This window comes from Neomonachus schauinslandi, chromosome 1 (assembly GCF_002201575.2).
Source record: "Neomonachus schauinslandi chromosome 1, ASM220157v2, whole genome shotgun sequence".
NCBI lineage: Eukaryota > Metazoa > Chordata > Mammalia > Carnivora > Phocidae > Neomonachus > Neomonachus schauinslandi.
This window is the reverse complement of record NC_058403.1, coordinates 171,940,843-171,965,298: the sequence shown is the minus strand read 5'-3', so window position 1 is coordinate 171,965,298 and position 24,456 is coordinate 171,940,843. Positions and strand designations below refer to the sequence as shown.

Sequence of the window (24,456 nt, the reverse complement as noted above, 5' to 3'; positions counted from 1 at the left end):
TTTAAACAATTAATTAAACAAAGCCCACACCAGGAGCTGAACCCCTGATCTATATGCACAGTTTAATAATCATTGTACCATAGTGATTAGAACAATTATGGGGATACTGTGAAAAATTCATTTGCTGCAGCTGAGCCAACAACTTTGAATTTGTGTTGGAAAACAATTACCAAGCTTAATTAGGAGCATGTAATGATGACAGCAGTTATTTCAGCGATTGATTCCAAAATTAAAGAGAGCTGGCAAACTAAGTGTGGTATATCCTTTGCTTTGAAAATGAAAGGGAACATGGAGGTCCAAAGATCATGCCCTGTAAGCAAATTGTGAAAGACAGTATTATAGAGCTAGTGAGAAGAATATTAGAGTCTTGGGATAGGCCTAAAAAAGAAAATGTTTCTATATTTTTTTCCTCCAAACATTGAGAACAAAAAACTGTACAGATTTCTCTAGAAAAAAAAAATTTGACAAAGTTCAGGCAAATGAAACACACTGGTTTTGGCTGTTGTCTTTCAACTTCTTTTTATTAAAAGGAAGTTGAGGTACACAAGAATTGGCTAAATAATTTTAAAGTTGATTGAAAACCTCTGATTGGTTTGATATTTGGTCAATCACTTCTCATCTTTCATATAGTGGAGGATTACCTAAGTTTGTATTTCTTTTCTACTATGGTAGACATTTGGATTTTTCAAGATGTTCCTAAAGAAGTCAATGACATTTGGAAGAATACCATAAAATGTAATTTCTTTTGTATAGTTAGCCACCCTCATCAAAATATTTTTAATATGATCTTAACATGAAAGGGAAAATCATATCAAAGCTGGCATTCTAAATATACATGGTTTGGAAATTAGCTATGTTCCATAGGGTAAAGCCATTCCTTTGTTTTTCTACAAGTTATAGGGTGAAAGGTGGGTGAAGTAGGTTTGGTTAGAGATAGTTACTGGGTATTCATTCATCTTAAAATGATCAAATAGAATTTTCTAAAACATCTTACAATTCTTTGAAAATAAATATAACTGTAAGGCCCTTTTGCTACTTAATTCATGTACTAAAAGATTATTGACTAATAGGTAAACCAAGAGACTTTTTGCTGCCTAAAATAAAAACCTCCCAAATTGCATTTGTTTTGTTAAAGTATAATTTTAGGTTGGCATTTCTAAGTACTGTTGAAATATATTCATTGTGATTAATTTTCCAAGTAAGAGATGAACAGAAACAATCATGTTCTAAAGTAGGCAGGTTATTATTGTTTTGTTATCAGCCTCAACTTGGCATTGGAAAATCTTTGCTGGCTTTCTTTATGCCATTTGTAATATATGCTTCTTGGATTTCTATCTCTAAATCATTTTCAATGTCCAATTTTTTAGTATCAGTTGTGGGGGTTCAGGTATGGTATATGTTATTTGAAAAGTCGCTGACAGAATAGAATGGCCAGTATCTTTGTCTGAATGTTTCAGTTTTATTTCTCATGTCAAGACTTATGTTGCCTCTTTGGACACATGTGGGTGAATGTTTGTGATTCATAAAGAGTGGAAGATCTTTCAAATAACCTAGTTATTAATATCACTGAGCTACTGAATATAGTCATCTTTGGTGAAACTGAAGAATTGTCTCCACGTGTAATCATGTTTGTTGTTTGTTGTTGTTGTTTTAAATGGTCCTAGCAAATACATACATACATACATACATACATACATACATACATGCATAAATGGTCCTAGCAGTTACAACCACATGTTGTTTAAGATTAGGAGTGGTCAACTCTGTATATTATAACATAATTTGATTTTTTTCCCTTGAAGGTGGAAGCAAAATGGCACAGATATTGATTTTACCATGAGTTATCACCACAGGTTGGATGGAGGCAATTTGGCAATCAGTAGCCCCCGTACAGATCAAGATATTGGCATGTACCAGTGCCTGGCCACCAACGCTCTGGGGACGATTCTGAGTCGGAAGGCAAAGCTCCAATTTGCATGTGAGTTTGTGGGGGACAATCTAATCCCTGTGTTTTTTTAATACAATATTTTTTATATTCATATTAGGAAAAAAATCTGGCTTTGCTAATCATCTGTTCTTTGAGAGAGATTAATTTATGGAGGTAAAAAGTTTTAACTATGCATTTTATGAATTCTCTCTTGGGGATAGTCAAATCCTCTTTAAAAAAAGAAGAAAATATCAGTGTTATTATATTTTATAAATTATGTTTAGAAACATATCTAAAAGTTCCAGATATAAATATTAAGAAAAAGATGTATGACATATTACTATTTTTCTTTCTTTCTTTTTTTTTCTTCTTCTTCTTTTGCATTATATATTAGTGTTCAGAGCACAGGAAGAAAAAGCTGAGGGTAGAGATGTCTTTTGGGGGAGGTGGGTGTTCTCTCAGGAAAAGTGATTATGCACCCACAGTTTGATGTAGGTGGAAAAAAAGTGGTTGCCAAAGGCAGGCTTTATATTAACTGTAACAATGTCCAGCTGCATCACATAAATGTCATCCAAGTAATTACCCTGGTGACATTTGAGGACATTAGCAGATGAACAATAGACATATTGCCTCTTATATCCTTTATATGTAGTGTTTCCAGGGACTGAAATGTTTCATATTGGATCCAGGAATAGCCTTGATTGAAAGTAATTATATCTGTTGATGTAGATGGAAGAGGAGCCTTGAATTTCTCTCTCTCTCTCTGTCTTTTTTATTCTTTAATTTCTCTCTTTACACCTCCTCCCCCACCCCTCCTCCACCCCTGCCCACCTGAGAGGACATATCAGGAGGCCAACGAGTTAGCAGCTAATCCTTTGGGTGCTCATGGAAAAGGGATATTCTGTCTGTTACTTTGAAAAAATAATTGTTTTGAAATTTTGTTAATGAAATATATATCCAGAGCCTATCTTGCAGAACTACTGTAGTCATCAGTAGATAACACGAATTAATAATTGAGTCTGTTTCCTGTTGCAGGTCTTGTGTTCCAAAGATTCCTTGCTCATGTACAGTTCCCCTTATGTTGGCCATTTTGGGAATGGTCTTGTTTCTGAATGTGTGTGTGTGTATGTGCATATGTGTTCATGTGTGTATTTAGTCATATGTATATATACACAAGCATTCTATAGGTACATACACAAACATATATATGTATATATACATATATACACAGACACACATATATGTACACACATACATAGCTGAATGAATCTGAATGCATTTATATATGTGGAAATAGAAAACACAGAAGTTTATGGAGCTAAGTGGAATATGAACAAAGGCTGGTGGCTATTTTGAAACTTAGGATAAAGATAATCACAATACTTGGTTTCTGCATTTTGCCCAAGATCATCATTTGGAAAAATAAAAGAGAACAAAATGCTGATCAGAAACTTATATTGTAGAAATAAATAATTGCTCCAGAGATTTTGAATGATTCTGCCACAGTAATTATTTATTTCTCCTGCTTGGATAGGATGTGACCCTAGAAGATACACATGAGTTGGATCAGATTCTGTAGGATAAATTTGACTTTCTGGTAGAGGAAATTTGACTTCCTGGGAGAGGAAAATATCTCTTTGAGTGTCTCTAGAGCTATGGATTCCATCTATTCATGACAACAACTGAATACCTATACCTAAAGTTAATGCACCGTGCTTAACAAAACTGTAGATTTCCTCTTCTTCATCCGCTTTTTAAAGAAAAATATGTCTTTAAATTCCCTACATTATTATTTCTTATCCCTTTTCTGTTTAAAAATACATGTAACTAGGGGCACCTGGGTGGCGCAGTCGGTTAAAGCGTTCAACTCTTGGTTTCGGCTGGGGTCATGATCTCAGGGTCATGAGATCGAGACCCGCACGTTGGGCTCTGCACTCAGCATGGAGTCTGCTTGAGATTCTCTCCCCCTCTCCTCTGCCCCTCCCACTTGTGCTTTCTCTCTCTAATAAATAAGTTTTCAAAAAAAAAAAATTACATGTAACTAGGAGCCTCTTTAAGTTACAATATGTTTGCTAAAAAAAAAGAAAAGGTTTAAATTAAGAAGAAATTATATACTTTTATTTGGATGAGTGGGAGAAATCAAATCCGTCTTCACTGGCTTCCCTGTTTCTTCATAAAACGTTCCTTTTTGGGTTGAAGGTGTATGACTGTTGATCTCTAAAAGCATTTCTTTTACTATTCATGCAGAAAGCAGGATGGCCTATATCCATTAACTGATCTTTCTTCTGAAAATTTAAAGGATTTTAGGTTCCAAGTCTGAAATTTAGGGAAACAAAAACAAGAACCACACCATCCTGTCGCTCTGTCCAGGACCTGTAGTGATGCCATATGCCTGAAGTGTTTCCTGCTGGGTCCAGGGAGAGATTTACTTGAGTGTAATTATCTCTCTTCATTTGAACCAACCCTAAGCATAACCAGCACATTTTAGTAATTTAGAATTATTTCCCTCCATCTCCTGTGTCTCATAAGTACCCTGTGAACTCACTTCAGTCATTTGTTCAATCTGTGTAGTAAAGTACAGCTTTAAAAAAGGTGAAAATGCCAGATTTAACTTTGCCACCCACTGTTGTACAACTCTCCATGGTTTACTCAGGGTGGTTTACATGAGGATCTTAGGAATGAATCAAAAAAGTGTTGGTGACTTACAGTCCAGGAACCTCTATTTACGAATCCTTTTGTCCTAATCTCATTTTAAAATGTAGGATAAATGAAATAAACCATACACAAAAGGACAAATATTATATGATTTCCCTTATCTGAGGTAACTAGAAAGGCAAATTGGTAGAGACAGATGGCAGAGTCGTGACTGCTAGGGACAGGGTGGATGGAAGAATCCAGAGTTAGCGTTTAATTAATACAGAGTTTCAGTTTGAGATGTTGAAATTTTCTGGAGATGAATGGTAGTAATGATTACACAATCTGAATGTGTTCAGTTCCATTAAATTGTACACTTTAAAATGATTAAAATGGTAAATTTTATGTTATGTGTCTTTTATTACTATTTTAAAAAATAGTATCAGAACTCAGTGGAATAAAGTAATCATTTCAGCTGGATTTTTTTTCTCTGTCATAATTCTTAAACGAAAAGAAAAAGAAAAAGTTTTTCTTATTGAGTATCTGCTCTGGTTCTTTTCACATAGCAAGTAGAATCTGAGTGCTAGTCTCTAGCCAAATGGAAAGTTCCTAAAGTGCAAGACCTGTATCTTCAGTTTAATTTGAAATCCTCACCACCACCCTCATAAATTTCCAACAATGCCCATTTTGGTAGAAAAGGCTTTTCATAGGCTGGATAATAACTAGTCGAACGCTAAGATTTTCGATACAGACATATCTGAGTTCAAATTCTATCTCTGTCAAAAATCTAGTGGTAAAATCAGGCCACCTCTGAACAATAGTAAGCCTCTGTTATGAAATGTATACAATGGAAATTATAGCATCGGAGGCAGGATAATGACCTAGATTGCAAAGCCGGGTGCTTTATAGACATTTGTGAAATGATAGCTCTAATTCTTCTTGCTACTTTTAATTACTTCCCTCAATTTGGCCAAACATGTACATATTTCAAACTGCTGTAGTTACTCATAGAAAAATCTTCTAATTTACATTTTAAAACTTCCTCTGGACTAGTTAGTTCTTTCTCTTGTTTTTAAGACTTTTAGGTGCTTTGACATGTTAACTTTCTTGAGCTAGGCAACCAGCATAGGAGATAGATGCTATTGTTCCTATTTTGCAGATTAGAAGCCTGAGGCTCACTGAGATGGGGGCTTTTTAAAGGTCCATTGTTAGAGAACCAACTGAAACTTGAATATAAAAGTTGAGACTCTTAAGGGCAGGACTTTCATGTTATAGTATCCTTCCCAAACACTGCCCACACAAAACCCGTGTGCTTCTTTTTTTACTTAATTTGCTGTTGGCATAGTAATTGCCTAAATATTAAGCCATATCTTCAGGACAGTTAGCTTCACAATAAGTCTGGTGGTAGATGCTTTTGAAACCCTGTCCAGATCCCACTTAATGGACAGCGTGCCCATCCTCAGCTTTTAATGACCACAGCTGCACCTGGTCTATCATTTATGCCCCAGACTCCCTTGGGATCAGGCTGAAGCCAGACAACAGCTGAGAACCAACCCCTTGCTTAGCTCCTTCCCAGGCTGTCTTCTGCTTCCCTCCCTCCCTTTCTCTTGGGAATGTTCTCTCTCTAAATCATACGCACTTGAATGTCTGCCTCAGGTTCTGCGTCTAAGGGACCCAAAGTAAGACAGACACTAAACATTTAATATAAGATATTCGATCTACTTATTGATAGAAAAATTAGGTCCAGAAGCCCTTCTCATATGAATTTCTATAGTAAGAACAAAGCTATACATCAAAATAAAATTGTATTAACAACTCTGCTTCCTATCGGTTGGCAGTCAATTGCATAGTGTCACTTTGACCTTCAGAACAAATGAACTATGAACAGCCTTTTAGAACCTAACCTGTCCCTGGGAAAGACTCTATAGGTACATACCTCTAGATAATTGATGGCTTTTGTTTGTAACTTTTATCCTGATGTTCAGCAATTCAAAAACACCCTCAGAGTTTATTTTAGGCTCAGCCTGTAACTCTTTGCCTCATCCTGATTCATCCCACCATGAAACCATGCTAAAATGCAGCCCATGTATACAAAACTATCTATTACAAAATGTACTCCTAAATCAAATCTGTCTTTAACCAGCTATGTTACCCAGACAAGACATTCATCTCTGTGGACTTATTAAAGGTATGTTTTGAATTATTTGATTACAAAAGTCCCCTTCAGTTCTTCTACATAAGATTCTGTCATTTCAGATTGTCAGGTAGATTTCCATTTTAAGCATTTCCTTCCTTCCCCCCCAACCTCAACCCTAAAGCAAATTCAGCAGGTGTCTAGTTACCAAAAGCTCCTGCTACCAACCTGGTGTTTTGAATGATAAAACCAGTTTGACTTTTTACAAGCTACACTTGTAGCTGCTTTGAATTTCTTTTATTTCTCAAGGACTTTGGTAGTAAAGGTTGAATGTAGACTTCTTCCTTTCATATGTATGTTAATGAATTACTCTGTACTTGTGTGAGAGAACATTGCATCTGTCATTGCTGTTTAAAATGTCAGCCTTGAGAAAAAAAGATAGGTGTTTTGAAATAAACCTATGATTTCACCGAGCTGTATTTTTTTTTTTTTTTAGATTCTTGTAATAATACAGCTCTACTAATGAATAGATAAACATTTGGGATAAAAGTTACTCATGAATAGGACTTTTTGGTTATGCACTGTTTAATATTTAATCACAGATACCATTTCAAATAAGGTTGTCCCATTATTGCAGATCTACACTGGAGCCTCCTAACTGGCCATTCATTTATTCATCCGCCAACCACCCAGAAAACACCTTATTTATATGCATCTAGCCCTGTGCTAGGGCCTAACGATTAAATGATAAATAAGAAACAGCTACTCCCTGTCTTTACAGAGCGAACAGCTGAAACCTTAAGCACAATTAAAAAAAAAAAGGAAAGAAAGAAATTGCTAACATTTCTAGAGTACATGTTATAGAGCAGGCATTGTTCTACACTCTTTATGTAAATTAACTCCAGTGAGCCTCAGAATAACCCTATGAGGTTATTTTCAGATGAGCAGATTGAGGCATGGAAGAATTAAGTAACTCGCCCTGTATCACACAAATAGTTAAGTGGCAGAGTCAGTATTTAAACCCATGCAGTCAGAATGTAGAGTCTACATCCCTGCTGCCTACTGAACCTCCTTAAAAAAATACCAGGTGAAGTAAGAGAAGTAGACTTAACCTATAATGCAGCCCAGAGTAGGGAATAGTAAGGTTTGCCTGGATTGGGAAAAGGGCAATAGAAGTCTTCCAAAGGCAATGTGGCTTGACTTAGGCATTGAAATATCAGTTTGTGTTCCTGATACAAGTGCATGGAAGAACATTCAGGATGAAAGTCTATCCAAGAGGAAATGCAAATGTGTGAACAAGCCCAGGTAAAGAAAGTATGAGAAGATTGACAAAAGACCAGGCATGATAACAGAAATGCAAAAGGCCATCTTTATAAAATGACTAGTTTTCTTGGAAAATAATTTGGAGGCAGGTACATCCAAATTTTGGAGGCCCTTTATATCCAAGCCCAATCTAAACAATGGGATGATTGAGTGATACTCTGAAATGCCAAAGAAACACACAAAAATCCATCATACTGTGATGCTTTTAGGCAGAGGCACCAGAGGCAAACTGTCTGTGTTTGAAGAATATTCTCCAGTCAATGTGACATTGTGCACAAGTGTTAATTCATACATAAAATGGGGTGTTAAGGGGCGCCTGGGTGGCTCAGTTCGTTAAGCGACTGCCTTCGGCTCAGGTCATGATCCTGGAGTCCCGGGATCGAGTCCCGCATCGGGCTCCCTGCTCAGCGGGGAGTCTGCTTCTCCCTCTGACCTTCCTCCTTCTCATGCTCTCTGTCTCTCATTCTCTCTCAAATAAATAAATAAAATCTTTAAAAAAAAAAATGGGGTGTTAATATTACTCACTTCATGTAGGATTGGTATCAGGACAAATACTTATTAAATGTAGAGCAGGGGGTAAGGGTGACTGTGAGTTGTTAATGGATTGCTCAGCAGAGACCTGGCTAATCAACTATCATGTAATAGTTGGTTGGGACATCAGTATTTATTCCCAAAACAATGGAAATATTTTGAACGAAATTAAGGATTTTGAAGTTGTTTATAAAATGTAGTTTGAAAATGCCACGTACTTTTCCTATAAAAATATTAGTCTGATACATTAATGATATTACTAATATTATTAAAACCTCACTACACATATTTAGGGATGCTCCAAACCTCACTTTTCACACTTGTAACAGGGTGAAGGAATTCTTGCTCCCCTCTGACTCCACATCAGAGGGATGATTTTAGAGGGCTCAAGGTTAAAATGCAATAATAATTCATTTTAAAGGGCTATAAATATAGGCATTTACAATCATCATAATTTTTTTCCTGAGGAATGCAAAGGATTTTATATCTGCAATGCCGTTCATCTTTATTCTATACTTGTAAGCTATTCTAAACTGTGTTTTACAGATGGAGAAATTCAAGGTAGGGGAACTCTGTTACTTGCCCAAGGTCACCCAAACTACAACAGACCGGAATTTCTCATATCTCCATCTCAAAATAATTTTTAAATATATATTTATTTATAGATAAAGTAAAATGGAATCCACCTGGATAAAAACCATTGTCACAGCACAACAGAAAAGGCATCCAGGTAAAAGCCATAATATAGAGGTCTTTGATCAGTTTAAAATGTCCTTAAAATTTTTTCATACCTAAGAAATGCAAAAACAGTTATACATGATCCTGATGATATAGTGATAAAGTACGTTTATATCTGAAAAAGAAATTAAGACCAGGAAAAGAAGCTTTAAAAATAACACTTAAAAACTCATCTGGAAATTGTAAAGTCTCTGATAATTGTGAAGTATGTGTTAAGTGGGTAATGCATATCTAATTACAAATGAAAATGTTAGATGGCTTTTAACCTTTTTTTTTTTGTATATTAGAAAAGAAATAGCTAAACAAAGTGGGAAAATACATATTTTTTCTTTAATTTCTCAAAAAAAAGTTGATAAATTAGTATTGGTTTTTCATTATCATTTGGGAAATAGCACTACACAATGTTTCAATGAAATTAATATTCTGAATTTGTCTTAATGTACTAATAACCACTAATTGATATATCAAGGAGAAAACTTCATCTTTGATTTTAAAAACAATTCATGTCTTAAGTAAGGGGACTTGGGGCAGTCACATGGTTGAATTACAGTAAAACACTATTATATTTTTAAAATCAACAGGAAAGCAGATTATCCAATATTTTAGCCTCATTTTTTCTTCACCATCACTGCTGGACATCTATTTATGTACCTTATCAGAAATGATACTCTCAAAATTCAGGCCTCCTCTCACCTCTCACCTTTACTTATATTCAGTAGGACCTAGTCTTTTGGTCCATTTGAATAAAATTGCACATTTAAGCTGCCAGACTGACTTGGGATAGGAGAGGGAAATGTTAAAAAGTAAGGTATTCATCCTATCAAAACTGAGAGTTTCTGATTTATAAAACTAAGAAAGAAACCCAAAGCTGAAATGTTTATTTGTTACTCTTGTTCTATTTGACAAATGGCTTTGAGGAAGTTATGAGCATAGCCCATAGAGATTTTGATTCTGAAATTTATAAAGCAGGTTGAGAATTACAGCAAAATTTTTGTTTGCATTAAAGAATCAGATGGAAATATTTTTTAGATTTATTGTTAATATATATCCAATGTTACCTAATAGCAAATTAGAATAAAGTATTTAAAAAAAAGTAAATACAAATATAAAGAAGTTTTGGTGCCAACTCCTGGAAATGTTTATCATATTTTAAGGTATTAATTTATACATTATATTTTCCAAGAGGTATAACCCATATAGAAAATTATAAAACACATAAATATACAGCTCAATGAAGCATGACTAAGCCAGGTCCAGAATATTGCCAACACCCCAGAATGCCCTCTCCTTTATACTCTCCCAGTTACTACTTCCTCCTTCGTCTCCACCATCTCATTTGTAAATTTATAATTGAATATTACCTTTTTGAGTTTCATATGGATAAAACCATACAACATCTATTCCTTCAAGTCTGGCTTTGTAGCCAGCAGTGTTTGTGAGACTCATCCACATTGTTGGTAGTCACTGTTCATTCATTTCCATCACTATGTAATATTTTATTGTATAAATATACTACAGGGGTGCCTGGGTGGCTTAGTCGGTTAAGCATCTGCCTTCAGCTCAGGTCATGATCTCGAGGTCCTGGGATCGAGCCCCACATTGGGCTCCCTGCTCAGCGGAGAGCCTGCTTCTCCCTCTCCCTCTGCTGTTCCCCCTGCTTCTGCTCTCTCCGTCAAATAAATAAATAAAATCTTAAAAATAAATAAATAAGTAAATAAGTAAATAAATAAATAAATAAATGTACTACAGTCTATGAATGACATCTGCTGTTAAGGGAACTCAGGATTGTTTCAAGAGGCAAAGATGAATAATTATTTATGAATATTCTTATATATATCTTTTGGTACAATTGTGCATACATTTCACTGTTGTATATAACATAGAGTAGAATTACAGGGCATTTGGGTATGCATATTTGCAACTGTACAAGATAATGCCAGCAGTTGTCCACAGTGATTTTATTAATATAGCTTCTTACCAGCAATACTTTTTTGACAATACTTGCTATTGATGGCCTATTTTATTTTATTTTACTTTATTTTATTTTATTTTAATTCTATTTAAGATATAGTGTAATGTTGGTTTCAGGAATAGAATTTAGTGGTTCATCACTTACATATAACACCCAGTGCCCATCACAACAAGTGCCCTCCTCAATACCCATCACCCAGTTAGCCCATCCCCTCCAACAACCCTCAGTTTGTTCTCTATCCTTAAGAGTCTCTTATGGTATGTTTCCCTCTCTCTTTTTTTCCCCCCTTCCTCTATGTTCATCCGTTTTGTTTCTTAAATTCCATTATGAGTGAAATCATACGGTATTTGTCTTTCTCTGACTGACTTATTTCACTTAACATAATACACTCTAACTCCAATCCCTTTGTTGCAAATGGCAATATTTCATTATTTTTAATAGCTGAGTAATATTCCATTATATCATGTCTTCTTTATCCATTCATCTGTCAGTGGATGTTTGGGCTCTTTCCATAATTTGGCTATTGTTGATAATGCTGCTATAAACATTGGGATGCATGTGCCCCTTCGAATCAGCCCCTTTATATCCTTTGGGTAAATACATAGTAGTGCAATTGCTAGATTGTACGGTAGCTCTATTTTTAACTTTTTGAGGAACCTCCATACTGTTTTTCAGAGTGGTTGCACCAGTTTGCATTCCCATCAGCAGTGTAAGAGGGTTCCCCTTTCTCCACATCCTCACCAATACCTGCTGTCCCTGTGTTGTTAATTTTAGCCATTCTGACAGTTGTGAGGTGGTATCTGATCATGGTTTTGATTTGTATTTCCCTGATGATGGGTTATGCTGAGCATCTTTTCATGTGTCTGTTAGCCATCTGGATGTCTCCTTTGGAAAAATGTCTGTTCATATATTCTGCCCATTTCTTAACTGGATTATTTTTTGGGGGTGCTAAGTTTAATAAGTTCTTTACAGATTTTGGATACTAACCCTTTATCTGATATGTCATTTGCAAATATCTTCTCCCATTCCATAGGTTGCCTTTTAGTTTTGTTGATTGTTTCCTTCACTGTGCAGAAGCTTTTAATCTTGATGAAGTCCCAATTGTTCATTTTTGCTTTTGTTGCCCTTACCTCCAGGATGTGTCTAGTAAGAAGTTGCTGCAGCAGAAGTCAAAGACATTGCTGCCTGTATTCTCCTCTAGGATTTTGATGGTTTCCTATCTCACATTTAGGTCTTTAATCCATTTTGAATTTATTAATTTGCCAGTCTTTTAAAAATTTTAGCATTTTGGGAGCATATGTAAGTGTATGTCATTTTGTTTTATTTTTAGAAAACTAATAAAATTGAGCAACTTTTTTATGTGTATTGGCTACCTGCAACTCCCCCCCCGTTAAAAAAATTAAATTATTTTTTAAGGGTGCTGGCTGCTCAGTCAATAGAGCTTGAGACTTTTGATCTTGGGGCAATAAGTTCTAGCCCTACACTGAGTGCAGAGATTACTTAAAAATAAAATCTTAAAACAAAATTTAAGTCATTTTTCCATTTTTCTGGAGTTTTCTTCCTTTTTCTTAGTGACTGATTCTAGATCTGAGCACTTTGTTGCTTTTATATAGGAAAACAGCTTCTCCTGCTGTGTGACTTGCCTTTTTACTCTTATGTCTTTTGATGAACAGAAATTTTGAAATTCCATAAGGTCTAATTTATCAATCTTTTCCTATAAGTGATGATGCTTTTTGCAAAATTTTAAGAAATGTTCCCTTGCCCTGAATTCATGAAGGTATTTTCCAAATTATCTTCTATAATTTATTGTTTTGTCCTTTGTGTTTAAAGTTGCAATGCACCTGGAAATTATTTATTTATTTTTTTGTCTGGTGCAAGGTAAGTTCAGTATAGGTCCAGTATATATTATTTATTTTCCCTATAGGGATCCAACTGAGTCAGCAGATATATTAAAAAATGCAGTCCTTTAAAAAAAAATGCAATCTTTCTTCACTGTTCTACAATACCAAATTTGAAAGAAATCAAGTATGTATGCTTGGGACTGCTATTAGGTTCTCTATTCTCTCTTTCATTGGTATATTTTTCTACCATTTTGCAAATGCCACACTCTATTAATTACTGCAGTCTTACAATAAGTCTTTATGTCTGGTAGTTACTAGAATAGATGAGATGGATAAAGAAAAAAATGAGGCTCAAACTGTAAGCTAAACTCAAGGAGAATAAAACCCAAAGAGGATAAAAAGAATAACAATTAATATGATAAGGTCGTATCCAGTTACTCAAGTTGAGCTTTCTAGTGGCCAAGACAAAGAAGGGTTCATATCTTTCACGGGATAAAAACATGCCATTGTTCCGTAAGCATAATTGCTCTGACTCTAGAACCTGAGAGAAGTTTCTCCTGTGAGTGCTCATCAAGAGCAAAGTGGGTGATTCAGTAAACGACATTCCCCTCACCAACATGCTCATACACTTAACAACACTGGATTTCCTATGGTGGCTTCTTATATTTCAAAAATAAGAGCTAACATTCATTAGGTACTTCTCAGACCTTTTCCATAACATTTGTTAGGAGGCTTCCCAAACTATATGCCCAGTTTGCCATTACTGTAGCCATTATTACAATCAAGATGTGTGAATCCCACCAAACTCTTGATTTCTGGCTGTAACCATTACAACATCAGTAGGTCCTCAGAAACACAAGCAATAAAAGTGAGTTGCTGAATTCTTCAGACTTTGAGTGAATCATGTGCTCACTCTGTTCATATATTTTGTGGCCTTTCTTGGTGGAAGGTTTACAAAGCATATCTCCCTCCAGAGTTCTTGCCTATTTCAGAAAACTGCGTTAAAATATTCTTCTTGAACATTCCTGTGTGCTTTTATGAGGCTGAGTCTCTTCCTACAAGATGGGTGCTTGGGAGGAAAGTTGTTCTGGTTCCTGAATTGGTGTTATTATATTTATGTAATCCCCTTCATTACTGTAAGAGTGAGGAAATGATAGAAATTTATAGAAATAAGGCACATAAGCCTTTCAACTTTTGCAATCTGAGGATGACTTCTATGATAGATGTTATAGACATATGTTTCTGAAAGAGGTACTAACCTTCTCAACAGTTCTTCCTAGTTAAAGAGAATAATCTGTAGTTCAATCCTCAAAACTACCGTGTAAAATATAATCCCGATTTTATAGATGAAGAAAATGAGGATCAGAGAAGTGAAATGTGTCCAGAGACGCTAGAAAACAGTGAAGCTGGGATTTGATGGCAGTCATTCTGATGGTTTAACCCACCTCCCTAATCATTTAATGAGTGCTTGTCCAATATTAATGTGCATATGAATCACTTGTGGATTTTATTAAATACAAATATTGATTCAGTAGGCCTAAAGTAGGGCCCGATAGTTTACATTTCTAGCAAGCTACCAGGGGACACTGATGCTACCAGCCTCAATACCAGAGTAGGAAACATAGTCTCAAAATAAGATTTAGGACATTGCCTAAAGGCAATCCAGTAGCAGCATTACTATAGGGGTCACCCCAAGGTGATACAAGGAAGCAGCTCTCTTATGGTCTACATGAATCCAGGGGAAAAGCAAATATTAATCTATATTTCCAAATTCGAAGATGGCTGTTCAATGTATTCATTTATACATTCAAATAATGCATATTTCTTGAGCACCTACTCTGTGCCTAACAAATGTGAGCTCTATTTGTGCCTCTGCTTAACTATAACCACGGGCTTGCCATATATGTATACAGAATACTGGAATAAAGAACAAGGTAAAAATGTGCTTGAGAATTATCCAAAGTAATAGATTTTTGACTATAATCCCCTGTCAGAAATACTATCCCCCTAGGCAATATTTCTACTCAGGACACCAAGAAATGCAAATGAGGATGAGATTAGATCTACAGACAGGATTTCACAAGTTAACTGCAGGTTGTTTTCCCTCTTTTACAAGAATTGTGCAGTTGAGAGATCAACTTTCACATACATATTAAGAGTTGTTTTGCATAAGTCAGTTCTTTCATGAATGGAGATTATGTAACCCTTGTTTAATTCCCCCAGAAATCCCATCCATAAGGGCTACTAGACTTCCTCTTACTAGTGTTCTATCCCTCGAACACAAAGGATTTAGTTTAATTATTTCATCAATTTTAAGCAAAAGTAATCAAAAAGTAAACAATTGTGCTGGAGGGCAATGCCCCCTGCCAGCCTCTTAGCTTTCTGGAAGGCTCTCTGATCTTTGTACCATTTTCAGTATTCTTTTGGAAAGTAATCCTACTGTTTTCATTTAAAAAGACATGAAATCTGGCTAAGTCAAACATCAGGATTTATGACATTCCTTTTTGGCAAGTCTGGCTGACTGAGAGGTCCTGACTATTGTTATCAATATAAATATTAGTTTTAATAAAAGCTAATATAGGGGCGCCTGGGTGGCTCAGTTGGTTAAGCGGCTGCCTTCCGCTCAGGTCATGATCCTGGAGTCCCTGGATCGAGTCCCGCATCGGGCTCCCTGCTCGGGGAGGAGCCTGCTTCTCCCTCTAACCCTCCCCCACTCATGTACTCTCTCTCTCTCTCTCATTCTCGCTCTCTCAAATAAATAAATAAATCTTTAAAAAATAAAAAAAAAATAAAAGCTAATATATATTCAGTAAGCCAAGCACTGGGCAAAACAGTTCCACCATGCTTATATTCCCACAATGAGTTAGTGGCAAAGGGAAGATTTTAAACCTGGCTCTGATTAGCAACAGAAGTCAGGCTTTGAACACAGTCATGGCCTTTCAAAGCATCCTTAATAGCAGGTGTTCTAAAGAAGTGTCTGTCCTGTTTGTGGTCCCAGTTATCTTACCTGCATATTCCATTACTCTGCACTTAACAGAAAGAAGTGTCAGAGTTTGTGATGCTCTGGATAAAATTGTCTCTTCCCTTCAGCTCCACATTCTCATAGCAGGAATGATGAGGGTGTTTTGACAAGTTCTCCCATAAACACACAGCCAAACACCCATCCTTGCCCACATGTTTGCCTTGACATCATTATCTCTGGTGTGTTAGGCCTTCCCTATGGTATGCCTAAGGCATTGTAATAAGCCTAGAGTTCCAAGATCAGCCCCCATTGCCCAAACACTGATCTATGCATAATTGCATGTTCTCATTTCTGAACCCATTTTGCAACCCTCCCTAGCTGCTGAGATTCTTCCCTGGATTTCCTGAAACCAAAGATCAGTTACCAGCTGAATCCTCCCACTTTTATCATTTGCTTTCAGTTTTTTCCTCACTTCATTGCTTTGACTGAAATTTGGCTTTCATCTGAGGATACTGCTTCTTTTGTATTCCCCTGAATTGGTGACTATTTTCTCCCATACTCTCTTACTACTTGGTCTGTGAATAGGGTTAGAGTCCTCCTTTCTCCTAGATGATTCTTCCTCCCTCATATCTAATGCCTTGGGCACTACGATCATGCCATCATACTATGCTACCCATGTAGCTGTCATGTTCTTGCTTGAGATCATCCCCATAGTTCCCTGAAGACTTCTCCTAGCTCACTGTTACTCTGTCCATAATATTCCTGTCATATTTTTGGTAATTTCAGCTTTCACAGAAATCAGCATTCAATATTCAATAACTTGACTTCTTAGTTCCCTCATTTCTTGTGTTCTATTGACCTTGTTCATTACCCTAATTTAGCCAAAAACCTCCCTGCCAAACTGACTCTAAGACCTTGTCAATTATCTAAAATGTCAAGTTTAACTCATATATGATTTTCAACCTTCTCAACTGTAGAACACCACTTCTGAACTGTCTAGCTCACCAACTCCAGTCCATGAACTCCAACAATACTTTGACTAACCGGATCCTACAATATATTAATTCTAACAATTACCCCCTGTCCCTCTTGTCATCATTCCCTCCTTAATGAGACTAACTTCCCTGGCTTACCTTTAAAACATCTTTCCAAGCATTCATGACTCAACTGCTCATTTCTCCCTTCATTTTATTCATCTGGTAGAACCCAAACCATGGTGAAATCCAAAACAAAATTTTCACCTAGAGAAAAATCCAACCATGACACCTGGTCTCACTTTTAATTCATAAGAACTTACATCAAATGGGACCTTAATGCTCCCTGACATTAGGATTAGGAAGGCAAGTAATCATGAAATTCAAAGATATTGTTGTATTACCTGAGTCTTTAATATTGGAAGGTCCCCTTTGTGAGGAGAAATGTACTAGCTAGTATTTCTCTACTATATTGTTCAACTAATTCATCTCACAATATATCTCAGATAGCATTTTTTCCCACCCTTTAGTGTATTCTGTGTTACAGACTGATTGATACCTAGTCCTGACTCAGGTCTGGTTGTTTCTTCAAATTCTACTGCCTGGTCACTGGGCCAGGATGGACTTTGCCTGTACCTTCCATGTTGGGGATTTTCCAGATAATTTGGCACTCTGACCAACTAGATGAGATTCAGTTGCCTGTGTCTAGAGTCATTTCTCCAAAATGAAGCCTATCAATCATTAAAATGCATAATAGAGGCAATCTCTTTCTTTTTTTCAATCTCAGATTTAATACACCAGTGGGTTTCTGTTCTGCCACAAAGTTCTAAAAGTGTTGGCCTTTTGTTTTTATCTCTCAACCTAGACCCACTTTTTAGACATCACCCAGCCTGCCTTTCCCTTTTAACAACTGTTAACACTCATTTTCTGCATTGAAATTCACTTCTTCTAAGTCTGACTGCATGCAGTCCTTCATGGACAAGCAACAAGGCATGTGTTTCTTCTTTTTGTGTGCCTTTTTCTTCCTTAGTAGTGATCAATTTTTACTACAATCATAATACTTGAAGATATATAAAAATTAGAAAGAAAGAAGAGTTATTAATAATATCACCTGCATTGGAGACAACCACTGTTGGTAGATCTTTCTGGAATTTTCTCTTATAGGAATTACACACACACATACACACAAATGAATATTTGTTATTTGTAGACCACTTTTTCACTTTAAAAAATAATATAATAGCACTTTAAAGCATTTTCCCTGTCAATTATTTTAGAGAAAGAAAATACCTAATAAAAATAATAAAATATGGAGAAAAATCAAAATTTCAGAATTCTCAATGTTTGATAATCATGATCTTTGTTTTAAAATTCAAATCTTCAAAGACGCTCATTTTACTCCTGAGAAATAGGCTTTTGGAGATGCAAAACTGAAGGTGAAAGATGGGCTATTCTCCACATAAAGAGAGGGCCCTTCCTGTCAATTTGTCTTGAGGAGATGGACAGATAGTGGTAAGATGCATCTCTGAGAACCTCCAAGTTAGGCAATTCTAAATCCTGTTGGTAATTCTAATCTAATTAATCTATTTCAGTCATCCCCCTTATTTTGTCAGTAGGCAAAACTCTGAAAGCATACTTAATTACCTTCCCAGATTCCCATCTTGCTTTTCATCAGAGGGCTTCATTTGCTTCAGTCTTCATATCTTACCTAGCCCAGCACTGAAACACCATACTCTTTATCCTTATATTTTTGAATGCAAGACAAAGAATGTTTATATTTGTATTACATATTCTCTTACTTGAGTTGCCTTATTCTTCACAAAACTGGGATCTTAACAAATATTAAAGTAGACTGTCACTCTTTTTCTTGATATAAATAGAGTTATTGGTGTTTATATTCTTCCTATAATTATGGTATGTTGATAAATAGTGATATAGTAACTGCAGACTGAAAGTAAAAACCTGCTAGGTAATTTTGTCTGCTAATTCTCAACAAATTTCTTAAGTAGTCACGCATATCAATGATACTATTTTCAACAGATTTGACCTATCAAAAATATTGAACTTTTACCTGGTTATCTAAAGGTGTGATTTTGATCTCAATCACTCTCTTTCCCCAAAATGAGCATAAGTCTATTATATTTTTTGATAACTAATTCATGCTTATTGAAGACAATTTAAGTGATACTAAGTGTGAAAAAAACCACAAGACATATCCTTCAAAAAATTGCCATCTGTGTATACATTAATCAGATGCATGCATGCACACATGCACACACATACATTTATATAAATAGGATCATTCTAAATAACCTACTTTATTTTCTTTAAAAATTATAAACTATAAAAAATTTCAAGCATACAGAAATAGCTAGAAAAATATTATAAGCATATTTCTATTTAAATGTATGTTAATGTTTTGCCACTTTTGCTTCAGATCATTTTTTTTAAGATATGAAATGTCGTAGACACTGCCACTTTTCACTTCATTCATCCCCCACACCGTCCCAGATGTAACCACTTTCCTGAAGTTGGTGGTAACATTTTCAAGTATGGTGGTGCTTTTTTGTTGCCTTTGCTTTAAATTTGTATATAAATAAGAATGTAATTCCTTTTGCAATTTTTTCCCCTCCACATTATGGTTTCAAAATTTAACCATATTTCTACACGTTCATTTTACTTCTTTCCTGTTAACTGTTGTATAGTATTTCATTGCAAAAATAAAATGAAATTTGTTCCATTTCAATGTAGAGATGGAAATACACAACACTTAATACGTTTTTTTTCCAAGAATAATGTATTGTAAAGATATTTCCATCATATATTTATGCATTTATTTTACTTCTTTTTATTGAGCCACTATCATGTGTTAGACACTCTGTGATATATTGAGGGTATAGTGCTTGAAAAAACAACCATGTCCTCAGCCCTCATGAGTCTAAGTAGGTAGTGGAAAAGAGATCATGTAAATATATACAGCATTAAAAAATGTGAATAGTTGAAGAAACTCTAAGAGATTAAAATGCAGGGGTATTCATTGGGGACACAGGAAAATAGGACTCAAGATGGCTGAAATTTTAGAGGGATGTAAATTGGAGTTCATGCAATATCAGTTACCTTTTGTGTTTTTTTTCCATTCAATTCCATAATAATGTGCAACAAACAATAAGAAAACAGTAAACTTTTTATTTTGGTCTCAAATCTTTGGGTAACTAGGTGGTTTTCCTGGTCTTTGTACTCACTTACATATTGGTGGTCAAATTAGCAGCTTTAATGATTCTGTGGGCTCTCTCCTTCCAGGCTGTGGCATCTGGCCTAACTCAATTGTTCTGCAGTTTCTTATGCTTCTCTAGGTTACTTTAAGCTTTTACCATGGTGGCTAGGTGGGGTTCCAAGAGAAAGAGAAAGACCAATAAGGTACAAAGCTATTTTGAAGCCTAGGCTCAGAATTGGCATGTTGTCACTTCCCGCTGCATTTTGTTTGCAAAGCCAGACCAGATGAAGCAGGAGTGCTGAAATAGACTATACTTGTGATGGAAAGGGCTACAAAGTCACACTGCAGGGATGTGGAGGTGGTGAGAGGTGAGGAATGGGGCTACTTTGCCATCAATCTGGTGTAAATGATGTGAGGGATGGAGTTGAAGAACATTCCATTTAGAGGGAACAACAAACATATTTAAAGGTTTACAGGCTGGAAGAAGCTAAGACATTCAAAACCTAGAAAAAAAAGTGTATTGTAGAAAGTACAGAATGGTGTGAGAGAAAGTTAGAGAGAGTGGCATGAGCCAGATCATGCTGAACACATTGCTCATGTTCTAGATTTTTGAATTGTATTCTAAGAAAAATAGGACCCCATAAAATTTTAAGAAATAGATTACATGATCTCATTTTAATAGACTACATGATCCAATTTAATCTATTACATGGATGTAATAGATTATATAATCTATTTTTAACTGAATTTCTTTGGCTAATATGTATGATATTGAAGATTGTAATTGTTTAAGTAGTAAAAGTTTGGAAAGCTGTGCAGTCATTCAGATATTAGATGCTGAAAACATGGCTAAGAGGGTAGCAGTAGAGAATGAGAAAAGTGGAGATACTATTGAGAATTTGGGATGTTAATAACATTTGCTGCTAGATACGATGTAGATTTTAAGGGAGAGGATGATAGCAAAGCTGGTCAAATGGATAGTTGATATTTATCATTCACTTTGATGAAGAAGACTTGAAGAACTACTTTGGGGAAGGAATTAAGTGTTCCATTTCAGAGATGCCATATAGTCAGATATAAGGGTATGTATTGCAGAAGAAAGATCTGGACCAACCATACAAATTTTACAATGGTTTGTGTATAAATGTTACTTGAAGCCATGGGAGTACTTGAAGTCACCAAGAGGGAAGTTCTGAAAGAAAAGAGGAAAGCCCAGAAATAAATCCAAAATAATTCCAACTATTAGACATCGAGGAATATAGATAGATACATTCATGCCTCTAAATGGCTACATAGTATCTGATTATATGACTTTACTATATTACTGTAAATTATTGGCTGTTAACGGACTTTGCTAGACTTCATTAGACAGTGCTATAATCACTCTCTACTATATATTCCTTTACTCATTTGACCAATTATATCCTTACAGTAGATATTAAGAAGTTGAATTGCTAGGGAAAATAGGTTTTACATTTTAAATGTGAATACATCTTGATTAACAACCCTTGAAAAACAGTTATACTGAATTACACTTGACGTAGCAATGAGTATGCTAGCTTCCTCAGTCCTTCTCAGTGTTATATATCACATCATTTTTCATTTAGCATCGGACGAGCAACAAATTTTTGTTGTTTTAATTTGGATTTCTTGGGTTATTAATAAAATTGAGCCTTTTCATATGCTTATTGGAAACTTGGAATTCTTTTTCAAATTTCCTACTCATGGTCTTTGTCTAGTTTTGTACTGAGGGATTCAGATTTTTCTTAAGTACTTTTTAAAAGTATATTAATATTTTTCTATTATAAATTACATAAAATGTTTCCATTTTTATTTTAATTTTGCTTTTGGTATTTTAGCCTGTAAAACTGGTTAGGTTTTTTTTTGTTTGTTTGTTTGTTTGTTTTTGTTTTGTTTTGTAATTCAATTTAAAATTTTTTTTTAATTTATTAAATTTTTGTTTTGTGACACCTGTATAAAAATTTTCTTAAGCCCAAGATTATGAAACTATTCCCCTTTAGTACTCTTGTCATTTCACTTACTTTATTTAGATCTCTGATTCACCTAGAATTTATTTTTGTAATGAGTTTGAGGTAGAACACCTAGCTTTGCTTTCCCATCTTCATCCTGTAAAGTTTTATCATTTTTATTTATTAAATAGTCCAGTGTTGACAAAGCCCATTTTTCGCTTAGAATCCAAGTAGTTCTTTGCTGTGGGGGCAGTACAATGTAGTAGTTAAGAGTAAAGTCTCCAATTACCCTAAATAATTACCTACCCCTGACATATACACATCATGTCCCTCTTCACAGGATGTAACGCTGCTTGGTGGACACAGTAAGCTCTTCTACAAAGCACGGAGCTGTGCTATAGGGTGCTGCTTCTCCTCTGGAGAAAGCCCATTTATCATCTAAAGACAAACTTTGAAAATGACAGCACTGTCTAGATCTTAGTAGTTTCTGGAGCTTTATTCTTCCTATGAGTAGGTCAGATACAAAAGTTTCAAAGGCAGCCATTAAGACCAAATGCAGAGTCTAAATTGAAGAAAGTGACTGAAGAGTTGCCTTTGAGTCCATTCCATCAAGTTCATTTTAACCTGATTTATTTGGCTATATGTCTATCCCCCTCTGCATTTCCTATATCAGCTTTATCACAAATCAGCCCCCTGCAGGTTGTATTGGAAAAGCAATTTGTGTGATTGAGATATTGTTAACAACAAAGCACGTACTGGTCCCAGAACTGTTAGATTCTGACTGATAAAATTTAATATTTTGAAGGGAGGGGGAAAAAAAAGCTATTATTCCAGCTCTTTTATTTGCAGTGTGGGTGAAGTTCCTTTTATCTCCTCTACTTTCATTGTAGCAGTATGACTGAGATTCCAATAAATTATTGGATGCAATATCCAGATGTCTGGATGATTTTTTGGTGCTGCCGCTACTTCTTAGTGGGCAAGAGAAAAGATAGTTGAGGTTCTGGAAAAAGTGTCAAAGCTTAGCAATAAAATAAGGATTTCATTGAACAGAAAGTAATGAAATCATCCAATTTATTTCCCTTTCACTGTTGTAATGCAGGTAAATCTTGCTTCATATGAGTCACAAAGCTTGAATGTGCAGTGGCCTGACTCGGGTGGTGCATGGTTTATGTGTGAGGGATTGGAAGAGTACTCATAAATACCTTTAATAAAAAAGTGTGGGTTGAAGCAGCTTAGTTTTTCAAATAAAAGAAGTTTCATTTGTGTCGGGGGATCATTGCTGTTAAAAGTCAACTTTCTCAACTTTAGCTTCTCATAGCACCCTTCTAATATCACTGTCCTCCCGAGGAGTTCTATCTTCAGTTCATCTTGTTGCTCTTGGGTTCAGGTTTTACCTGCTCCGTGGTGAGGTAACTTCATCTGAGGGTACCTTCAGTTTTCTTTCTCAGATCTTCTTCTTTGCTGTCACATATCCATCAAGCAGGCTTGACTGAGATACTAGTCTCAAGAAGTGCTGTTCACGGTGTAGACCAGGAGTTGGCAAAATGTTCTGTAAAGAGCAACATAGTACGTATCTTTGATCGACAGGCCAAGGTCTCTGCTACTATAGGGTGAAAGCAACCATACATAAACAAATGTGTGTGGCTGTGTTCCAGTACAACTTTACAAAAACAGGCAGTAGGCTCGATTTAGCCCATGGGTCTTTGTAGTTTACTGAGCCCTCAGGTAGACTTAGAATATATTTTTAGATGTAGTCTGCCAATGGTGACGGCTAACATTCATTTGAACATATACTTAAAAATCTCATGTCATTTAGCAAAACTAAAAGGTAGCTACTATTATAAACCCATTTTACAGTTAAATAAACATAAAGCAGACAAAGATCAAGTAATTTACATGGTGGTAGAAAGGCATTTGAAGTCAGGTTCACTTGGGGACCCAAGCTTCTAACCACTGTGCCATAATGCTTTTCTAATTCATCAGTAGAAACTGAAAAGCCATGAAAATCCATTTTGGTGAAATGTTTTCATGTGTGGATACCTTTTTTTTAAAACTATTAATAGAGCACCACCTATGTTCCAGCTCATTATTCACAGGATGCAAGTTGCTATTATTATTTAGTTTAACTATTTAAATTTTTATTCAAGAAAATTAACTTACTGGTAGGGAAAATATGCAGAAGACTAAACATTAAATATGTAAAGTCAGCATGAACTTGAAAAAAGAGGAATCTGAC

The 24,456-nt window shown here is 35.5% G+C and overlaps 1 protein-coding gene across 1 annotated transcript in view; it reads left to right on the top strand.

The window, feature by feature from the left end:
* Window positions 1–24,456, top strand: part of CNTN6 (contactin 6) — a 306,049-nt gene that overhangs the window by 132,523 nt on the left and 149,070 nt on the right. The window contains exon 4 of the mRNA XM_021695279.2: window positions 1,803–1,978. Within this exon, the coding sequence (XP_021550954.2) occupies window positions 1,803–1,978 (176 nt within the window). The remainder of the gene's footprint in view (window positions 1–1,802; window positions 1,979–24,456) is intronic.